At 35.0% G+C, this 20,722-nt stretch overlaps 2 protein-coding genes across 5 annotated transcripts; one reads left to right on the top strand and one right to left on the bottom strand.

Annotated features, from left to right (window-relative positions):
* The first annotated feature begins 7,387 nt into the window (after positions 1-7,387).
* LOC117987901 (probable isoaspartyl peptidase/L-asparaginase CG7860) lies at positions 7,388-13,975 on the top strand. Of its 4 annotated transcripts, XM_069502431.1 has the most exons (8): positions 8,357-8,373; positions 8,798-8,872; positions 9,683-9,882; positions 10,404-10,600; positions 12,169-12,282; positions 12,709-12,877; positions 13,371-13,472; positions 13,666-13,975. In XM_069502431.1, exons 2-8 carry the CDS (start codon positions 8,832-8,834, stop codon positions 13,836-13,838), a joined length of 996 nt encoding a protein of 331 aa, XP_069358532.1. In that variant the 5' UTR covers positions 8,357-8,373; positions 8,798-8,831; the 3' UTR covers positions 13,839-13,975. The 4 variants fall into 4 exon arrangements, with proteins under 4 accessions (XP_069358534.1, XP_069358532.1, XP_069358535.1 ...); XM_069502433.1 differs by lacking the exons at positions 8,357-8,373; positions 8,798-8,872 and adding an exon at positions 7,388-7,530; XM_069502432.1 differs by lacking the exons at positions 8,357-8,373; positions 8,798-8,872 and adding an exon at positions 9,533-9,561.
* sro (SDR family oxidoreductase shroud) lies at positions 13,787-19,256 on the bottom strand. Its single transcript, XM_034974973.2, has 6 exons — positions 19,099-19,256; positions 18,685-18,799; positions 17,032-17,178; positions 16,609-16,769; positions 15,397-15,559; positions 13,787-14,665 (listed from the first exon to the last, which is right to left on the bottom strand). The coding sequence occupies exons 2-6, from the start codon at positions 18,782-18,784 to the stop codon at positions 14,322-14,324; spliced, it is 915 nt and encodes a 304-aa protein (XP_034830864.1). The 5' UTR covers positions 18,785-18,799; positions 19,099-19,256; the 3' UTR covers positions 13,787-14,321.
* Positions 19,257-20,722: the final 1,466 nt, after the last annotated feature.

Raw genomic sequence — 20,722 nt, 5'->3', positions numbered from 1 at the left:
TTTTCATGTTTTCGTGTATTGTTGTTTGTGCGGTTCTAAATATTTCTATTTCTGATAAATTTATCTGACCCTGCTTTGTTTACTGGACTCTGTGTTTCCTTTAACCACCTCGATAACTACCTAAGGATTGATTTACGGACTCGATTCATGCCTGAACGATTGACCACGGCTACGGATTACGGACTTGTTTTTGCTTTGTGAAAAGATTTTCTGTCGATAGATTTGTGCAGGGAAAATGCCACGGAGATCTCGATGTGTGTTCGGATGTGAGCAATTCGGTAAGTTTAAAATCAGCTCACTTGTAATCTAACACAAATCTCTTAAACGAGTCAAACTCTTTGCTCCATTAGTACATTAGGTATTTTATCATGATACTAAATAATTCCTGCGATTTCGTCCACGTGGATATCATCCAAAAAACCATTTTAGAAATCCCGTGAGAAGTCCAATTTTCCGTGATAAAAGTAGCCTACAACCGTCTCCGATGCAAGCTATCTCTTCACCAAATAGATGATGCCCGCCACTTTGTCTACGTTGGTTTAGCGTTTTAAAGAATCCCATGGGAACTGTTTGATTTTCCGAGGCAAAAGTAGCCTATGTCCTTACCTGGATGCAAGCTTCTCTGTACCTTCTAACTTTTATCATAAACGGTTACACAAATTGACTGTGAAAAGCTAGCAGACAGACAGCCTGACATACTTTTGCATTTATAATATTGGTAAGGATTATTGACTACTAATTCTGTACATTTTTTGTTTTGTAATTAAGTGTAGGTACGTAGGTACAACATTAGATATTATTTTGAACTTTAATGACTATGGTTTTTTTATATTTTACTAGCTGCCCCAGCGAACGTCTTACCGCCTAGTCGATTTCGGGCAATTCCATAAAAACCATCCTCGTACTTCAAGGAATATTATAAAAAAAGAATTAGCGAAATCGGTTCAGCTGTTCTCGAAATTTGCGCTTAGCAACACATTCAGTGATTCATTTTTATATATATATTATAGAGATTAAGTAAATAAGTACAATAAGTATAGATAATACAATAATATATTGCATATTTTATGTTACTACTTTTTCAGATGTTTTGCATCACTTTCCAAAACCTGGCCACTCCTCTTTGAAACGATTTCAACAATGGAAAGAGATAGTAGGACAAGATTTAGAAAGCAAGACTGATGATGAAATATATACGAATTATCGAATTTGCAATCACCACTTTGAAGATCGTTTTTTATACCATCACAGTAAAAGACTAGCAAAGACAGCATTTCCTTCTCTTAACCTTGGTGAGTTTTATTTATTAGTTATTACAGTAGAGAGGATTTTGAGAAATTACATTGATTGACATGTCAATAATAGGTCAAAGCACAGATTGTAGAAGCTTGAAAACACTGGCCAAGTGTGGGTCAGACTTGTGCACAGAGGGTCCCATACTTCAGTCGTATTTTTCGACGTTTTGCACGATAAATCAAGAACTGCTATGTAGAAAATAACTGGCCAAGTGCGAGTTGGACACAGCACATAGGGTTCTGTAATACACAAGAGTAAAACAGATCACTTTTCTTAACAAGCCGCAAAACTGTAGAGGTTTATTGTTAATATCAAAAAAATCGACTTGGCAGCGCTACGGGATACCCCACTTGGTATCAAATGTAATAAGTACAAATGTTTCTATGGAATCTTCAAAACTGAAATCTCCTAATGAAGTTGCAGACAGAAACTAACTATGTATAACTAATAATTATAACATAAACACTTCTTCTAAAACTCTATTTTGCATATTTCAGGTGCCATTGATTCAAGTCTAGATGCTAATACAATAAATCAACCAGAAAGTTCTACACATAATCAATCGGTCGCTCAAAGTACCCCATCTGTGGTTCACAACATCCAAGCAGGATATTCTCAAACTCAGATTCAGAAAAAAATAATTACTAGTAAGTTGTGGCCATAAACAACAAATAATACACATACACACATACACACTGGGAGGTTACCTGGCTGGCACCCCACTAGACCTAGGTCTACTTAATTGTTATTACTTGTTTTTATCTGTATTATAAGTATTTTTTGTGTTCCTTATATGTAATTTAATATGTAATAATATCCAATAAATTTAATTTAATTTAATTAAATAAGAGATAAAAAATCTTTACTGTTTAACAAGATTTTAACAAGAATAGAGTATTGAAAATTGTCTAATAGTTAATGTATACTTAATAAAAACACCTTTTTTTTTTTCAGGAAAAGCTGGTCAAAGACGTGAATCTCAAAGTTCAGAAATTGTTAAGGAAAATAGTTAATTTGAAAAATAAATTATTCGAACAAAGAAACCAAGTAAAGATAGCAAAAAAAATGTCAAAAACAAAATTATTTAACAAGGTTCTAAAATACTTACCTATGCCTGCTCAAACACTTGTAAAAATGCAATTAACACAGCATAACAAAAAAAGCCGTGGAAGAAGATTTAATCATGCAGAAAAATTAATGTCACTCTCGATATATAAGAAAAGTCCAAAAGGCTATAACTTTTTGAGAAAAATGTTAACTTTGCCATCAAAACGAACATTACTGGATGTCCTTAAACAAATAACAATTAAACCAGGCTTAAACCCTGCGATAATTAAACTTTTGAAAAATGCGGCAGACAAATTGGGGATGGAGCAACGATTATGTGTATTAATCTTTGATGAAATGTCTTTGTCTCCATCCCTACATTTCAATACAGCATTCGATCAAGTAATCGGATTTGAAGATTTTGGGGGAAATGAAATTACAGAGAATATTGCTGACCCTGTTTTGGTATTCATGATAAAGGGGCTAAAAGCTAAGTTCAAACAGCCAATTTGCTATTTGTTTTGCAAAAGTGCCACAAAGGCAGTAATATTAAAAAGGTGTATTAAAAACATAATTACACAAATTAATCAAACAGGATTGGCTGTCGTCTCAACTGTCTGTGATCAATCTACAATTAACAACAAAGTTATAAATGAGCTGATAAAAGAGACTAAAGTAGATTGTCTTAGATTAGGCAACGAGCCTAGGGATAGTAGTTTTGCTGTAGAAAATAATAATATATTCCCCTTATTTGATCCCCCACATTTGTTAAAAGGAATACGAAACAATTTACTGACAAAAGAATTAAGATTCACACAGGAGGACGAAGTAAAGACTGCTAAATGGATACATTTAAAGCTTCTGTTAGATATTGATGCAGGAGAAGATGACTTACGAATGTGCAACAAGTTAACAGAAGCTCATGTACTCATAGAGAAAATTCCGAAGATGAAAGTAAAACATGCTGCACAAGTTTTTAGTCAGCGTGTATCAGGAGCGCTACGATTTTGTGCAAGTAAGTACTGTTAATGTTCTGAAACTTTTAAAGACCTGATATTTGAAGACCTTCTTCACTTTAGAATTAATTCATCAGACTTTGGTACTACTTGACTAGCAAGGACTAATCTTATTCTCAATAATTATTTATTAGCAACATATATGGCGCTATTTTACATCTGTAATGTGATGATAGTGCAACTTTAAAACATCCACAACTCCATACTAATATTATAAATGGTTGACGCCAGCTCACTATTGGCTACAATGCATTGTTGCAACAAGAATCGCACAAATTCAGCCAATCACAACAACTGAGATTGTAATAATGATTGATGCCGGTTTTATGAAATCGACCCACAGCCCACCCAATTTTGACGTTTGGTATACAAATAACTTCTTAGGGAAGGACACTACTTTTTTCTCTGAAAATCATAGAGTTCATAGATTTTAAGAAACCTAAATCCACGCGGGTGAAGTCGCGAGCATCAGCTACAAATCCATGTAAATGTGGCCTGACATTTATGTATAAAAAAATATATTTAAGTATTTATTTAAGTATTTAATTTTTAATCTTTTTTCTTTTTCAGAAAATAATTTACTACCACAAGAGTGTGCTGACACAGCCGACTTGCTGCTATTATTTGATCGTCTTTTTGACTCCTTTAATGGAGGGTCTTATAAAAAGACCCATAAAATATATAAAAATTGTTTGAAAATGAACTCTGACCATTTTAAATTATGGGATGAAAGTGTGCCAATATTAAAATCAATGCGATTTAAGATGGAAACAAAAAAAAAAGATGGAACAGTAAGTATTCGTTATGAACAGGTTCCATCAATTAAAAATTGGATCCACAATATTAAAGTTATGAAAGAATTGTGGCTATATCTAAATGAAAAACATAATGTAACTAGTTTGTTAACGCGCTGTTTTAACCAAGATCCTGTGGAAAACTTTTTCTCCTCTGTGAGGAGCCACGGGGCTAGAAACACAAACCCTACCTGCCAGCAGTTTGAAAGTATTTACAAAACATTACTTGTAAATAATTTAAATTCAAGTCACTCATTAGGGGCTAACTGTGAGGAAGATCCTAACAAAATGTTACAAAATTTAGATTGTCTTTTGATAGAAAATGACATCAAAGAGCCCCCGATGAGCAATGAGCCAATGGATACAGATCTAAGTATAGAAAATTTGGCAGATAGTAGTTCAGAAATTGGAGACAAATTAATAATCTCTGAAACTAAAAAGTATGTGACAGGGTTTGTCATAAAAAAGCTAAAAAGGAATGTGTGTAAATCTTGTATAAAATGCAATAATGAATTGTGTGACACCACCCCACCTCAAGCAGATGAATACATACATTCTATCGATATCACAAGGAGATCTCTTTACCGACCCTCGCGTAACTTTTCAAATTGTGTGAGAAATATAATAAAAATAGTAAAAAGCATGTTAAAAATGATCCTGGGAAAAGTGGCAAAAGTCAAATGATAAAATTATTAGTTGATCAGAGTACAAGTTTTGATTTTTTAACATGTGATACACACAAAGTCAATTTGAAAAATTATATAATAAATTTTGTGATCAAATTGATTATTCACAGCTGGTGCAATAATGTAAATAAAATTTTAAAAGGTAAAAATTCAGATACTGAAAATGATAGCATAAAAATTCAGGCGTTGAGATATTATCAAACACATAAAGGTAAATAATCTATTTTATGCAATCTAATGAAATCAGTAGTTGAATTACAGACTTCGTTTGATAAAACTAGCTTATGCTCGCGACTTTGTCCGCGTGGACTTCACAAGTTTCAACCCCCTATTTCACCCCCTTAGGGGTTGAATTTTCAAAAACCCTTTCTTAGCGGATGCCTACTTCAAAATAGCTATCTGCATGCCAAATTTCAGCCCGATCCGTCCAGTAATTTGAGCTGTGCGTTGATAGGTCAGTCAGTCAGTCAGTCACCCTTTCCTTTTATATATTTAGATAAGGGGAATCATTCAAGCTTCTGTCAACTATTGCACATTCGTAAGTCATCTTCTGCATCAATATCTAACAGAAGCTATATCCGTTTGGCAGTCTTTACTAAATTGTTTTCTTTAGTAAATTGTTTTGTATTCCTTTTAACAAATATGGGGGATTAAATTGTTAATTGTAGATTGATCACAGACTCTTGCCAATCCTGTGTGATTAATTTGTGTAATTATGTTTTTAATATTACTGCCTTTGTGGCACTAGTCAAATATAATATAATCTATATATAAAAGGAAAAGGTGACTGACTGACTGACTGACTGACTGATCTATCAACGCACAGCTCAAACTACTGGACGGATCACGCTGAAATTCGGCATGCAGATAGCTATTATAACGTAGGCGTCCGCTAAGAAAGGATTTTTCAAAATTCAACCCCTGAAGGGATAAAATAGGGGTTTGAAGTTTGTATGAAACTCTGTCAGTTTTGAAGTGTCTATAAAGTTTTGTAGTTAATATTTTTGCAATTTGCAGTATGACATATTTTATTAAGCTCATATGTTAAAATCTCATTGTTAAAGATCAACTCTAAGTGTGTGAAACAGGGGTTCAAAATTTGTGTAGTCCACGCGAACGAAATCGCGGGCATAAGCTAGTAAACATAAATTCCCATCAATAAAATCAATCTAGTAGATTGGTTTTATTGATTACTTGATTTAGTATAATTTATGTTTATTATTTTACAGTTTATTTACAGGGAATTTTATTTAATATAATTTATGTTATTTTTTTTTATTTTTAATATTACAATAAAACTTAAAGCTAGCTTTATGTTAATTATCTTTGGCTCATATAACAATTATTTTATTGTTTTCTGACTACACAAATACACCAATTGTGGTAATAATTTGAAAATTATTAAAAGTAAATAACCGAAAATGTTAAATTTGAATAGTAATTATTTCACAATCTTGCGGGTCTTGAATTTGGGTATGTATTTTATAGTGTTTACATACACTTCGTATTGTTTTCTATTCTATTGTATTTTATGTATCTACCTAGTTACGAATTTATGATAATAAATATTTACAAAACCTTAAAACCTTTTTCTTTCTATAATATAGTTATAATTAAGTAGCTCAAAGAGTCATAGTCTTGTAATATATATTTTTAAACATGTTTTAAACAAACGTTAATGGAATTATTAATGTTTATTTAAAACGTGTTCCAAAAATATAAAATATTCTAGTAAAGTACATTTAAATAGCATTTAAATTTTCGCGCTCTCGCACGCCTAGCGCGCTTTTAGTGCCCTCTTGATGTGAGTACACGCGTAACTTTGAAAAAGAAATCTAGAGTCGCACATCTATTTCTAGTATATAGTAGATAATCTATGGTTCTCACTGAGCTGGACAAGCGCTTAGCGCGGCATATTATATACCCTATATAGGTACATCAGACTCTATGATATTATAGGTATTCAAAAAATATCAGTACCTACCTATGGCAGCCCCAAAATTAGTAGGTATGTATATTTCAGAGGAATTTAGTTTCATACTCATAGATAGAGTAATAAAGGTAGATTGAAGTACTGTGTAACCGCGTATGAGATAGCGATAGCACGACGTAACGATGAATAACACGACAATTATTACCATTGTTTAGTAGTCAATATTTGTATTAACCGCTCAACAATATTTGTATTAAACGTTTTTTATGTGAAAACAAGTAAATAACTAATGAGAAATAAGTACAATTACGCCACGAAATCTCAAAGTTTGTTTTGCAACTAAAGTTGCATTCCTTGTGTGTATTCTTGAAAAAAACCGGTAACACGATAAGGGACAAAAATAGGTTAGCTGCGTCTCTGTTTATCACATTAGTAACTTTATCTGTGCTCTCTTTTTAGTGTGAATGAGAAAGCAAACGTTCTTGTATCTTTATTACTCTATCTACGTTCATACTTTAGAATTCCGTGGCGTGACTCAGACTCCCATGAGATGCACCCACGATGCACCTGTGCAGTGTGCAGTACTCTGTGAACCATCTGGGAATAGTATTAATACAACCATATTAAAACCGACCCCGAATGGATTTTACCGGTTTTTGTTGCTCTTTGGTGGAGCTTGGAATTGGCTTGGAAGTTGGAAGTTGATAGGAGAGTTAATTTGGAGAAGAGTCTTCGACTTACCCAATTTTAAAACAGAGGTAGGTTAGTTAACTCTTTATTAGAGTCTTTTAGAGTTATTGTAGTCTTTGTATACAGAAGACGATAAAATATGACGGACTAATTTCGTCGTAGTTAGTAGGTACCTACTCTTTCTAAAGTCAAAGCCGAAGTCAAATAATATATTTAAAAGTTTGTGAACCTCTGTTATACGTACGTCTGTATACGTTAGTCGAATTTTTCACGCGTCATTTTAATTTTATGTGTCAAAAGTGAGATTTTAGCTGTGGATTTTAGTCATTATTTTAAAGGTGAACCCTCGGTGAACGTATTTTTGACATGCTAGTTAAAATGGCGCGTGATAAGTCGTTTTGTACGGACCATAATTTAAATCATTATCACGAATCTCATTATTAAAGTGCCCCAGTGCCCCGTAAACGGTCAAACATGTTTGTCAAATACCTTTTACGTGTTTGTCAAATTATTTGAACATCTGCGGTCGTCATAAGTAGAAGTTTAAGTTAGAATAATATTACTTATTAGCCCATAGGCTAGATCAATAGTAGATAATCTATGGGCTAGATGGTAGTAGTAATAAAGCTGCCATTTTATAATGGTGCTTTATGGTAGAAAAAAAAAAAAAAATCTGCGGTCGTGTTTGATGCGTTTGTTAAACAAACTAGGTACCTACATGTTTGTCAAACAAAATAAGTATTGAAGGTGTGTTTGACAAATATGTTTGACCGTTTACGGGGCACTTAACACGAGCACAATGGCGCTTGTAAAAGTTTCATGAATAAAAAGTATATTTATTAAAGTAATATATAAGATTTTTTCAAAGATTAGTGACAAAAACAATGTTTTGGTAACCACAACTTCACAAGGTGACCTAGTTATATGTACCTACAGTGTACTGTGTAGGTCCTACCGGTCCTACACACTTTAAATGTATTTTTGTTTGTCTTTTTTAACCACAAGCTAAGGTACAAGTAGGTAGGTACCTACAGCTACTCAAAAAGTAAAGATAAAGAAAATAATATGTATACCTAGGTACTTGATGAAGATATTTTTTTCACATCACAAGTTAAGAGAGGATGATATAGGTACCTAGGATAAGATAAGCCTATGATATCAACTAACTCTTACCCAACACAAACCAAATCTTCCTCCATATTGTCATGATCATTACCGTAAAGGTCGGTGTACCTGATCATTTTATCTAAGCACAGGCAAAGTTAATATTTCGAATATTTAATGTTTATACTTATGTATACTTATATATAAACTATACATATTAAATACCTGTAGAATACGAAGAGTTGAACGAGCATATTATTTTAAGATGCATTTTAAAACATTTTGGATTTTGTTGTTAACAGTAAGGTAAGTGTTCCTTTTTACAAAACAGTCAGTTATAAACACTAAAAGATCTACCTACTTGAATTAGCAGTAAAATTCTAGATATACCCATTGAACTTGATATACCTACCTACCTACCTAAGTAGATAGATACCTACCTTAGCGTTTAAACTCCACCCTTGAAAAAGGACCCCGTATGGGTTCGAAACTAGTCGGGCTAACGTCGACTAAACACGTGACAGATATTATTTAGAATAGATGCCTACCATAATAATTTCATTTTGATTAGCTCAAATGAAGGTAGAAGGTACAGTAGTCAAGAAATATTGTACATTGACATTTAGAATGAGATTTTGGCTGTGTAGAGCGTTCTCTCTGTCACTCATACCTATGTGACGTTTTGTCGGTCTCCGACAGAGACAACGCTCTACAATACTGCTATCTCTTTCTAAAGATCGAAGTAGGTACAACCCGTCGGAAATATCTGCGAAACTGACTTAGTGACGTCATGCACCGCGCTTCCGTTGGGAACGATACTGGATAGGCAACAATGGGCGAGCTGCGGATAGGCGCGAGGGGAAGCGCATTCCAGCGAGGTGCCAGATATTGCCGACGGGTTGTACAATATTTTCTATACTGTGTGTGTATAATGTTTTGTAAAGCCTAAATAAATATTAGAACATTGCATTGCTTTATCTAATGTTAGTATCAACGTAAGTTTGCTTAGAATATTAGTCTATTATAATACCCATAATATTACATACGATAAATAATACGAACGAACGAATATAAACGAGTGGGCTATCTATCCTTAATTTTTTTTTCCATTTTTAGAGGGTACTTTGCAATGGAACCTATAATACTTATTCATGGGGGTGCTGGGGATATTGCTGACAGTCGAGTGAAAGGAAAATTCGATGGAGTGAAAATTGCAGTGATTGCTGGTCATAAAATCTTAGAACAAGGGGGAAGTGCATTAGATGCTGTTGAAGCGGCAGTTGTATCCATGGAAGATGATGAAAACTTCAATGCAGGTGTGTTTTTAATTGATATTACAAATACTTTGGTAACTATGTAGGACGTAGGTATTTTCTATTATTATACAGTAATTGTGATACTGCTGTGCTCTGTACTTAAGTTTAGGATGATGACTGAGTCAAAAATAAATTATTTCTTAGGGATTACTTAATATAGGGTCTTTCAAAATTCGTAAAATCCACGTCCACGATTAATTTTATGTTTGTTAACCATTTTAAATTATCGATTTTACTAAAAAAAGTGCGTCAAATTACGTCAAACGTGTATGACGTCACAACTGTGAATTTCATACAAGCTTCCTACTATGCGACCGTTTTGACGTTTTATAAAAAGTCGCTGATTTGACTAATAGTCATCATCCCTATTGTGGACATTATGCAAAAACCAATGCGCCGATTGTGATGGAACTTTCAGAGTTGGAGAGAATGTTGACATAAACATTGCTCTAGGCTCTAGCTTTGATAACGTTACTACGTAAATCAAAAAGTTCTTTATATTTATGTAAATTTATTTGTAGGTTATGGATCAGTCTTAAATTTACGTGGCGAAGTAGCGATGGAAGCAAGCATAATGCGCGGAGAAGATCTCAACGTTGGAGCAGTAACACTCGTCAAAGATTTCCGCCATCCTATAAGCATTGCACATAAGGTTCTTACAGACTCGCCACATTCGTTTTTAGGCGGTGAAGGTGCTAAATTATTCGCGTTGGAAAAGGTAGCTACGCTTAAAGACTATTTGTAAATTGTAGTTTTTTTGTTGCATCGATGTATTATACAGGATGTAACCAGAACAATAGCTAAAACTTAGCGTTATTGTTATCCTACCTAAACACAATCCAATACCATATCCATTTGCATCATGTTGTAGTTTTAGTGATTTAGTATTATTCAAACCCGCAATGTATTAAAAAACCTACGACGCAGCATTGAGTCCGAGTGACCTACTTACGAAACGTTCGTTAACCTCTAGCGTCAGTCATATCGTGAAATTTTTCAAACTATAGTATTTTTTTGCGTTTTTTTTGGTTTCATATTACTGATCATCAGTACCTACTATCACTTCGTTTTTGCCAACGTTCTGGTTACACCTGTATTTTATTTACTGAACTTGCCTATCTGAAATTGAACTTTCATAGTGTGAAAGGACACAACTTTTATCAAAACGCCACCGACCGAAGATACAATAGGCTACTTGACTCATATCTAATTTCGTCCAATAAATGATTATTTATTATAGTATTTTGCTTAAGACAACGAAATATATCAATAACAATTATTAAAAACGCAGGATGGATATATAAATCCAATTTTAAAAAATACAGTTTTTATTTTTATTTGAAACTCAGAAAACGCTGTCAGCCATGATGTGACGTCATTAAATATATAAACAAAGAAATGTCATCCCTATTGACTAACGTAGTATCCATATATATAAAATTTCAAGTCCTGACTAACTTATATATCAACGCACAGCCTAAACATCTAAACAGCTGGTCCTAGATACATGAAATTTAGTGGGTGTGTTCTTTGTAGGTAAAGAGAAGGTATCCACTAGGAAAGGATTTTTTGAAATTCCACCCCTGAGTGGGTTAAATGAGGGTTTGAAATTTATGAAGTCCACGCGGGCGAAGTCACGAGCATAAGCTAGTTTTTATATATTTCTAAAAACTCATAGTAAACGTAAAAAATTATCGTTTTCTCTTTATAAATTGAATAAGTTATTAAGTAAAACTTACAACAAAGTGATCTTTGCAAAAATAAATTTGGGTTGCAGTCGTTAGTGATATAGGATCCCTTTAAGCAAGTCTTCGCGTGTTACGTATATTTATTTCACTGGGCACTCTAATCCACAACTTTCATGTGGTCTTTATCGATGCGTTTTTACATTCTCGGATGATACAATAACGATAATTACTATATTTTTCATGTAAACTAGTATAGAAGTCATGTTTATTAAACTTTGGGAGGTTATACTGTTGTTTACAAATGCATGACGTCAGAGCACAGATAATCTATGGGCCAAACATGGCCGACAGTGTTTTCACCTGTCTAAGAAAAATATATTTTAAAATTAAAGTTTTACGGTTTTTAGGGCGCAAAAAAATATAGTGTTAATTTTTTTGATCTAATAGGACAAATATTAACCATTTAAGACCTACTTAAAAAAAGTGTCAACTAGCCTATTAGGTCTGAATTTCACGTGGGTGAATTTCAAATAAAACACAGCAAAATTAATATTTCTTTAAAGAAAAAATATTGAGTTTCACATATTCTTGAATTCAGGGGTTCACCACAGTTCCTCCAGAGAGTTTGATTTCTGAAAATGCAAAAAAGGCTCTAGAGGAATTCTTACAACATGGTGAATTTGGAAGAACTGAAATTGGTATGAAAAATGAGGTCAGTAGATATTTGTTTTGTTTTTTAAATATTAATACTAGCTTATTTCCGCGACTTCGTCCGCGTGGACTACACAAACTCCAGACCCCTATCTTACCTCCTTAGGGTTTGTATTTTGAAAGATTCTTTCTTAGCGGATATATCTACGTCATAATCTTGGTCATAATAGTTATCTGCATGCCAAAATATATCAATATTTTTTTCATACAAACATTATCAGGGCAACAAAAACAAACACAACAAAAAATAATAATTGCCAAAGTCGAGGCGTTCTCAAGTGATGATCTTTCATACATACGGCATATTTTAGATGTAAGATAAGATATTTATGTTTCACAAATCACATGGATGTATTTATAAGTCTTGCATGCTTTAAAGATTTGCTTTTGTGTACATATTCAAATAAAAAATTGTTAAAAATTACAGGCTGGTGTAGGAACTGTGGGAGCTGTTGCAATTGATAAACATGGGCATATTGCTGTTGCTACCAGTACAGGAGGCATGAGTGGCAAAGCTGTAGGACGTATTGGCGATACACCACTTATTGGTAGCGGAACTTACGCAGATGATAATGTTGGCGGAGTTTCTACTACAGGTACTATCGTGTATTTAAAACTTTTAAAATTAAGGCCTCATATCGAAAAGTTGCGACTTTTGGGAGCTCATTATTTGAATTAGGTATAAAATGAAAAAATAAGTTATTAATAAATACAATAACTGTGATATTTGACTACTTAAGTATATTGTGCTTTTGTGCCTATAGTCTAAATTCATCATTAACAAAAAAAATAATTTGATGCAATTATTTTGACAGAAAAAAATCCGAAAACTAATTAAATTGTTTCATATTTAATCGTAAAATATACTTAGTTATTTATTTTATTTACTGTATTATTTTTAATATGTGGTTAGTTCGCCATGAAAATGTTTGATCATTGTTCATTTTATTAAAAGATACATTATATGCTCCCATCCCAGCTAACTTGCTTTATTGCCAATTCTTTTTTGGTAAACTACAGTGAATAAATCTATCCTTCAAATGAGAACTTATCAAATAATAATTAAGTATATCTTTTAATTTGATACAGGTCATGGTGAATCTATTCTTAAATACTGTCTGGCGCATAGCATTATTAAACTCATGGAAAATGGCACCGATGCTGCTACTGCAACTAGAGAAGCTGTTACTGGTAATTATTGCATTTTTTTTCTTTTTACTGTAAGAGTTTTACGCATGAACCTGCCATTTACAAGTTTTATTTAGTTATGTACCTAATAAACTAGGTAGAAAAAGAAAGATTCCTTATATTAGTGTTAGTTGCTAAGAAAAACACAAACACACATACTTTTTTCATTTTATTTTTAACTAAAAAGTTTTTTTAGGAATGACTGATCGTCTCAAAAATACTGCAGGTGCCATAACTTTATCCAAGAATGGGGATGTTGGCATTTTTTTCAGCTCCAAAAGAATGTCTTGGGCTTATATTAAATCAAACAAAATATACTATGGAATCGAACATAATCAAATCCTGGAAGAAGATTATATTTCAACGTAAATATACTTAAGATATAAGGACGACAAAGTCAATGTGGAATAGGCACAGCAATATCTTAAAAAAAATTTTTTGAAACATTTTTTGGGAACCATATTATGTTTATTTATATTATCAAAATAAAATATTTACAATATTAATTTGGCCATTATTTTATTAAAAGTCTTCACCTAAATCCATACTAATATTATAAATGCGAAAGTATGTCTGTCAGTTACCTTTTCACGGTACATCCTAGTTAGCGCATTAGCCTAACGCAAGTTGAAAGCGTACCAATGTGGTTAGACCGTGTGGTAGGCAGTGACGTGCAGGTCATAGAGGCATAAATGCACTGCTTACCTTAGTCCTAATAGCTCAATGCTTATTTTTCATTATAACTGAATAGGTAGGTACATACATAGAAATGCCTACCCCGGCTTGAATACCTGTGCACGCCACTGTAGGTAGGTAAGTAATGGCTTAAAACACCAAAAATTAAAGCAAAATTTATTCAGAATCTGGGAAAGCTAGAAACTTTTTTACTATCCAGTAACACATTATGTCTGGTAATGGCATTTTTAATAAATTGTAATACAATTTATAACGCCATGGCTCAACTTTGTAAACTTGCTTCGGCTTATTTTCAGTAAGAGCTTTTACAAAAGTTTCAATAATAACTTCATTGCTCATAGAATCGTATCTCGTGTTATTTGATGCTTGCCCCAAATATTTGTTTAAAGTTGTAATTCTTTTTTCATATATTGATTTCTGTTCTTCAGTTAAATGACTAAGCATTTTGTTCCCATTTTCAACTTGATTATTGGTTATATTGCTTGATCCAATGAATCCGCCTGTAACAGTTTTAAAAACATCAAAAAGTTTAAAATATTAAACCAACTAAGTAACTATGATCTTTGTTTAATCGCGGTGCAATGACGTGCTACGCGTTTTTTTAAAAATAGTTCAACTTATATAATAGCTAGGTACCTATACCTAGATTGAACTACCTCTACATAAAAAAGAAACCGAAAATGATAAGTGAAGTCAAAAATATTTCAACATTTTAGAATAGATACCACGCTGCGCGTCCACACTGCATCAACATGCATTGAGCCTTAAATTTTTCTGTGGTACCTACCTATTGTTTTTTACGTGATTCTTGAGGTCTAAGTACTACATTATTCTAGCTCATAACACCTCACAAACCATTCCATAAGACTATTACAGTACGTGGCAGAAAGTAATGTAATCGGCTTTGTAGAGCGTTGTGTCTGTCACTCACACCTATATCACGTTCGGTCGGTCTCAACGACAGAGACATTGCTCTATAAATCCGCTATCTCCTTCTAAAGGTACATTACATGTACATTATTTTCTGCCACGTAATTTTTAGCTTAAATGTAGGAACCTCAAAGAATCCGTTTAGCAGCTCAGTTACATAATATATAGGTACAGTCAGCAATAAAGCTAGTTTTGCTTCTGCCAGTAGGTACAAGTGACTATGGACGGGTGTAAACCTAGCTTTTTTGCTGACTGCACCTACTAGAGGGAATTTAAATTTAATTTATATTCAAACACCTACCTGGTATAAAAGAGACAACACTGAGGCCCTCGCGGAAGTGTTCTAGATGTAGCGCACGTGTCCAGGCCAGCAGTCCCGCTTTGCTGGCACTGTAAGGTCCAAAGCCTGGCAACGGCTGCAATCCGCAGTGACTTGCGACGTTTATGATACGGGGATTGAAGTTCTGTCATAAGGAAACATTATAGTTGGGAAATATCACTCCAGCCACTGGCGCGGGCGTAACGCTCGACCAATGTTATGTGAAGGAGTGCATCTCTTGAGCAATCAGCGAAAATCAAAATGAAAATGGAAATGAAAATAATTTATTTCACATAGGACATCATGGTGCCAATTTATGATAAGTCAAGACTCTACACTACACAGCGTGCTAAAGGGTCTTGACTCTTGACAAACTAAGTTCGCAAACGGAAATCTGACAAACGACAGACGTAGATATTAATTTGTAGAGCGTGTCTACAAAATATACCCATATGAGAACCAAACTTTGTTTGTGTGGGGTGCGCTCGAAACAACTTCTCTGAAGCTTTTACCGATTAGATACCGGGTGCCTCTTGCGGAAGGTTCCTTCGTGCTTCCTACCCACATACTTGCCTACAACCGAGCCTGCGAAGCCGGGAGAATTATCTAGACTCATTTTGACTTATATAGATTGTTTACATTGTTTTTACTTACAAATTATTGCTTTCAGGTCAAAAGAGTTCTTATCTGGAATCTGTGCAGTGGGTGATTTATCAATTAGTTGAAAAAGTATGAGACCAGGAAAGTGTCCATGTAAAAATACAACGTAATATTAAATCCTCTTTGAGTGGGAGTTGAGCTCAGTCAACCTGTCGATTCCCGTGAAACTTTATTTTATTCGATTATAAGTTGGCCCATAACTGTGATCGCACTTTGTGGTAAGTTATGGTGCAGTCTAAAGTGGTAGCAGGCTGACTTGGTAGTTTTATTAAACCCATTCCACATATCGGTTTATACAAGGATTCGTACCGGAACGCTAAGTCGCTTCGTCACCATCAACAGTCGATTGACGTCCACTGCTGGACATAGATCTCTGGTAGGGACTTCCACACGCCACGGTCTTGCACCTCCTGAATTCAGCGACTTCCTGTGACTCGCCTGATGTCATCCGTCCTCTAATTGGACCACCTAAATCGCTTGTAGGTACTACCTAACATATCAAGACACATGTTTTACTTAAAGAATAAAACTTACATGAATAGCTCCATTTTTCCTTAGTTCCGGCAAAAATGATGTAACTACCCTCATTGCTCCAAGTAAATTTACGTTTATCATGTTTTCTATCATTTGCGGTGTTAGCCATTCATAGTTTCCAATAGTCATAACTCCAGCGTTGTTTACTACAGCAAACAGTTCTAAAATCAACAAGAGAGAACTTTATATAAATAAAATCGGCCAAGTGCGAGTCGGACTCGTGCACTCGGTTCCGTACTACAGTCGTATTTTTTCGAAATTTTGCACGATGAATAAAAAATTAGGTACTGTACATAAAAATAAATTAAAAACTGTTTTAGAATGTCCAGGTAAAGCCTTTTTGTATGATACTTGGTATATTAATCTTACTAATGAAGTTAAAAATACTAAATTTTTTATCAATAGACTGTTGGATTTACTTACTGTAATTTGGATTTTCCTGTAGTACGTTTTTGACATAATCTTGAAACTCGGTCACGCTTTTAGAGTCTGTGACATCCAACTTATATGGGTGGGCGCAAAGGTTTTTGAGAGTTTTAGCAGCTTCAGTATCGGATCCATTGTGCATTCCTGTAAGAATAGAGTAAAGTAAGTACCTATTTTAAACAACCTAATTCAAAACTAAGAGATCTCCTGACAATATCTCTGATTACTAAGTAAGATTAGATATTAACTAATCTAAATATATAAAGGGAAAAGGTGACTGACTGACTGACTGACTGATCTATCAACGCGCAGCTCAAACTACTGGACGGATCGGGCTGAAATTTGGCATGCTGATAGCTATTGTGACGTAGGCATCCGCTAAGAAAGGATTTTCGAAAATTCAACCCCTAAGAAGTGAAATAGGGGTTTGAAATTTGTGTAGTCCACGCGGACGAAGTCGCGAGCATAAGTAAGTCATCTAAATATAAGACAGCGTAGTGTGGGACGCCCTCCAGCACGATTGACCAACGATATAAAGAGGCTGGCGAGAAGTGGCTGAATGAGGAAAGCTGAGGAATGGGTGTGGTGGCGCTCTTTAGGGAAGGCCTATGTCCAACAGTGGACGTCCACAGGCTGATGATGATGATGATGATCTAAATGTATAAAAGGAAAAGGTGACTGACTGACTGACTGATCTATCAACGCACAGGCCAAACTACTGGACAGATCGGACTGAAATTTGGCATGCAGAGCTATCTGCATTATGACGTAGGCTTCCGCTAAGAAAGGATTTTTGAAAATTCAATCCCTAAGGTGGTGAAAAAGGTGCTTGAAATTTGTGTAGTCCACGCGAACGAAGTCGCGAGCGTAAGCTAGTTGTGATAATAATATTTTACACCTACCTACGCGCGTTCTGGTCGCATATCTAACTTTTCTTACGTGTTTTTTATCCAAGAAGTATAATAATTATTATCTTACGTTAGAACACGAAATTAAGCCGAAGCTCCCGGTTGTCATCGCTAACATAATATTATGGTAATATCGCTAAACCTAAAGCTGAGGTCCCGAGACCCGTAGGTACTCCTAGTTCAGTGTTGTTTGTATGCTGACGGAACTGGGATGCCAATCTAAATATGCGCTGAGGATGGCCACCGAAGGGGTTTTAGTGGGAAGAAATCCCACATAACTCGATCTCTCCTCAAAGAGATCGGGTATCTTGAGAAAATTTCCCCTCCGGCAACAAAAAAAAAGGTACTCCTAGTCCAGTTCTATGCTGAAGGAACTGGGAGGCCAAGGTAGGTATTATAGGTATTATAAAACCTCTATTATCACCGATATCCGACCTATTTCCCATGGAAAAAACTGTAGGTATGTAACTGTGTAAGGTATGATCCATACTTCCATACTAATATTATAAATGCGAAAGTGTGTCTGTCTGTCTGTCTGTCTGCTAGCTTTTCACGGCTCAACCGTTCAACCGATTTTGACGAAACTTGGTACAGAGATAGCTTGCATCCCGCGGAAGGATATAGGCTACCCTTTTATCCCTGAAAATTAAAGAGTTCCAACGGGATTTTCAAAAACCTAAATCCACGCGGACGAAGTCGCGGGCATCATCTAGTATGATAATAATGTAGGAAAAAAGTAAACCTGCTATTGTGACCAGTCCTTCTCTCGCTGCCCGTGCTGCTATAGCCCATCCGAGGCCACTGTCGCATCCTGTTATGGCTATAACCTTCGTCCAAGACATTACCTACTTCTTATTCTGAGAAATAAATAAAAACTAACTCTCTGTCTTTACTTTATTAAAAAACTGATCAAGTGCGAGTCAGACTCGCGCACCGAGGGTTCCGTACTCGGGTATTTTTTTCGACATTTTGCACAAAAAATCAAAAACTGTTATGCACAAAAATAAATAAAAATATGTTTAAGAATTTGCAGATAAAGCCCTTTCATATGATACCCCACTTGGTATAGTTATTTTACTTTGAAAATTTAAAATACATACCTACTGTCTATCTGTCTACCTTTTCAGAGCCCAATTAAAATATTGTATAGACTTACCTGCGTGCCCGTGTTTTTATGAACACAGCCAGGAATACACTGAACGTTTTGCAGATCTTTGCCGGAAGCATTGCATACAGAATAGGTAGGTGTCAGATTTCGTTGCATATGTATAACGAATTTCATGTTTGTATTACGTCTTGCTGTGATAAAAGAATCGCATAATATGACTCCGGTTTATGTTTTTACAGTGTTTTATCACTACCCATAATATTGTAAATGCGAAAATGTTTGTTTGTTTGCAATTTTAATTAAGAACGTACGGGCTGCTTTATTCACGATCTTAGAATTTTATAAACTTTTAAATAATGTTGAACCTTAGAACAAAAGAGCTGCCAATAAAAGAGGATAATTTCGGCACGAATACCCAACTGACGGATTAGAGCTATTGAACGGAAGTAATCTTGTATTTCTGCTCCACTTCCCTTGGGATCGTTTCCAAAGTATTTCGAAAACACGTTGATATTATAATGTCACTAGAGTTCTCCACTCCACACAACTATTACTGTAGGAATATTCTGTAGATACCTGAGAATTAAGAAAACTTAGAGAGACTTTGAATTAATGAATGAATGAATATACAACTTATTGTTGTAGTAGGTACATCACAAAATTATTCCAGAAAAAGACATACAAAGCAAAACAAAACAAAAATATAGGCAGGTACAATTTGGTGGCCTTATGGCTACCAGACTGTGTGGTTAAGATACACACAAGGCAAGGCAAGGTACAGACAAGGCAAGTTGGCACACCAAACAATAGTGTGGACTTTGGGAAATATTTAATAATAATAATTCAATGAATGGGTATATCCTGTCGTTCACCGATGGCTGACGAGCTTTCGCGAGTGAAGAGCGTGCATTCGATGTTCGGCAAATAATCAAACTTATCACCATTTCACTCGTAGCATATTATAGGTACCTACTATTGAAAATCAATTGTTCTGGTATTAGCTGTTATACTTACGAGTAATTTCCTGTCTAGCTCCGAAAGCAAATATTATATTAGGTGACTAGGTGCCTACTCTTTTGTCGTCGTATCAACTGATAGCTGTCCATTGTTAAGAGGAGGCATGTTAGGAGTCTCCCGAAACCTACTTAATGAGTTTTTCGAGGCGGGGTCACATGAGTCAAAAAATTACTCATGTGTGAGGTGTTAAGGTTGGAATGGTGTCCTGCCACACCGGGGTCACAATTCCTACACCTTGTAGGTACTCACTAAATACAAATCCTGTTCACTTCACTCCCAGTGGGAAACTCGCTAATTTGTGACACGAGTCACGACGGGATATTTATCGTTGCGACCCTTTTATTTTGTGGCACTGGTTTTTATAAATTCTCTCGCTCAAGATAGGTATAAATCCGCGACAGGTCGAGAAGGCAATCAGGGAGGAAACTACCCACACAGCCCCCGCTCTAATCCGGTGCGGGCGAGTGCGGGTGACCTGTGGGTGTGCGGGGCGTCCCACCGCCTCATACCCCGATTGCCATCTCGACCTGTCGCGAACTATCGGTATGTTAACCTTCCGTGCCTGCACACGTGGCATGTGTATCACGAGTATGTAAAGGTATTCAAATACAATGGCCATTGATGTCAGAAGTAAGAAAATACGCTCTATATTTTT

This window comes from Maniola hyperantus, chromosome 13 (genome assembly GCF_902806685.2).
Source record: "Maniola hyperantus chromosome 13, iAphHyp1.2, whole genome shotgun sequence".
Lineage (NCBI taxonomy): Eukaryota > Metazoa > Arthropoda > Insecta > Lepidoptera > Nymphalidae > Maniola > Maniola hyperantus.
Note: the sequence above shows the minus strand (reverse complement) of the source record. Positions and strands in the feature narration are given on the sequence as shown.

Bases quoted from the DNA above. Each gene is read 5' to 3' on its own strand.
- LOC117987901 (XM_069502431.1), top strand. From the start codon at position 8,832: ATGCATTTTAAAACATTTTGGATTTTGTTGTTAACAGTAAG. The intron at 8,873-9,682 runs GTAAGTGTTCCT...TTCCATTTTTAG, and splicing joins ATTTTGTTGTTAACAGTAAG to AGGGTACTTTGCAATGGAAC. The intron at 13,473-13,665 runs GTAATTATTGCA...AAGTTTTTTTAG, and splicing joins AACTAGAGAAGCTGTTACTG to GAATGACTGATCGTCTCAAA.
- sro (XM_034974973.2), bottom strand. From the start codon at position 18,784: ATGTCTTGGACGAAGGTTATAGCCATAACAGGATGCGACAGTGGCCTC. The intron at 17,179-18,684 runs GTTTACTTTTTT...CTATTCTTACAG, and splicing joins AGGACTGGTCACAATAGCAG to GAATGCACAATGGATCCGAT. The intron at 14,666-15,396 runs GTAGGTGTTTGA...AAACTGTTACAG, and splicing joins TGTTGTCTCTTTTATACCAG to GCGGATTCATTGGATCAAGC.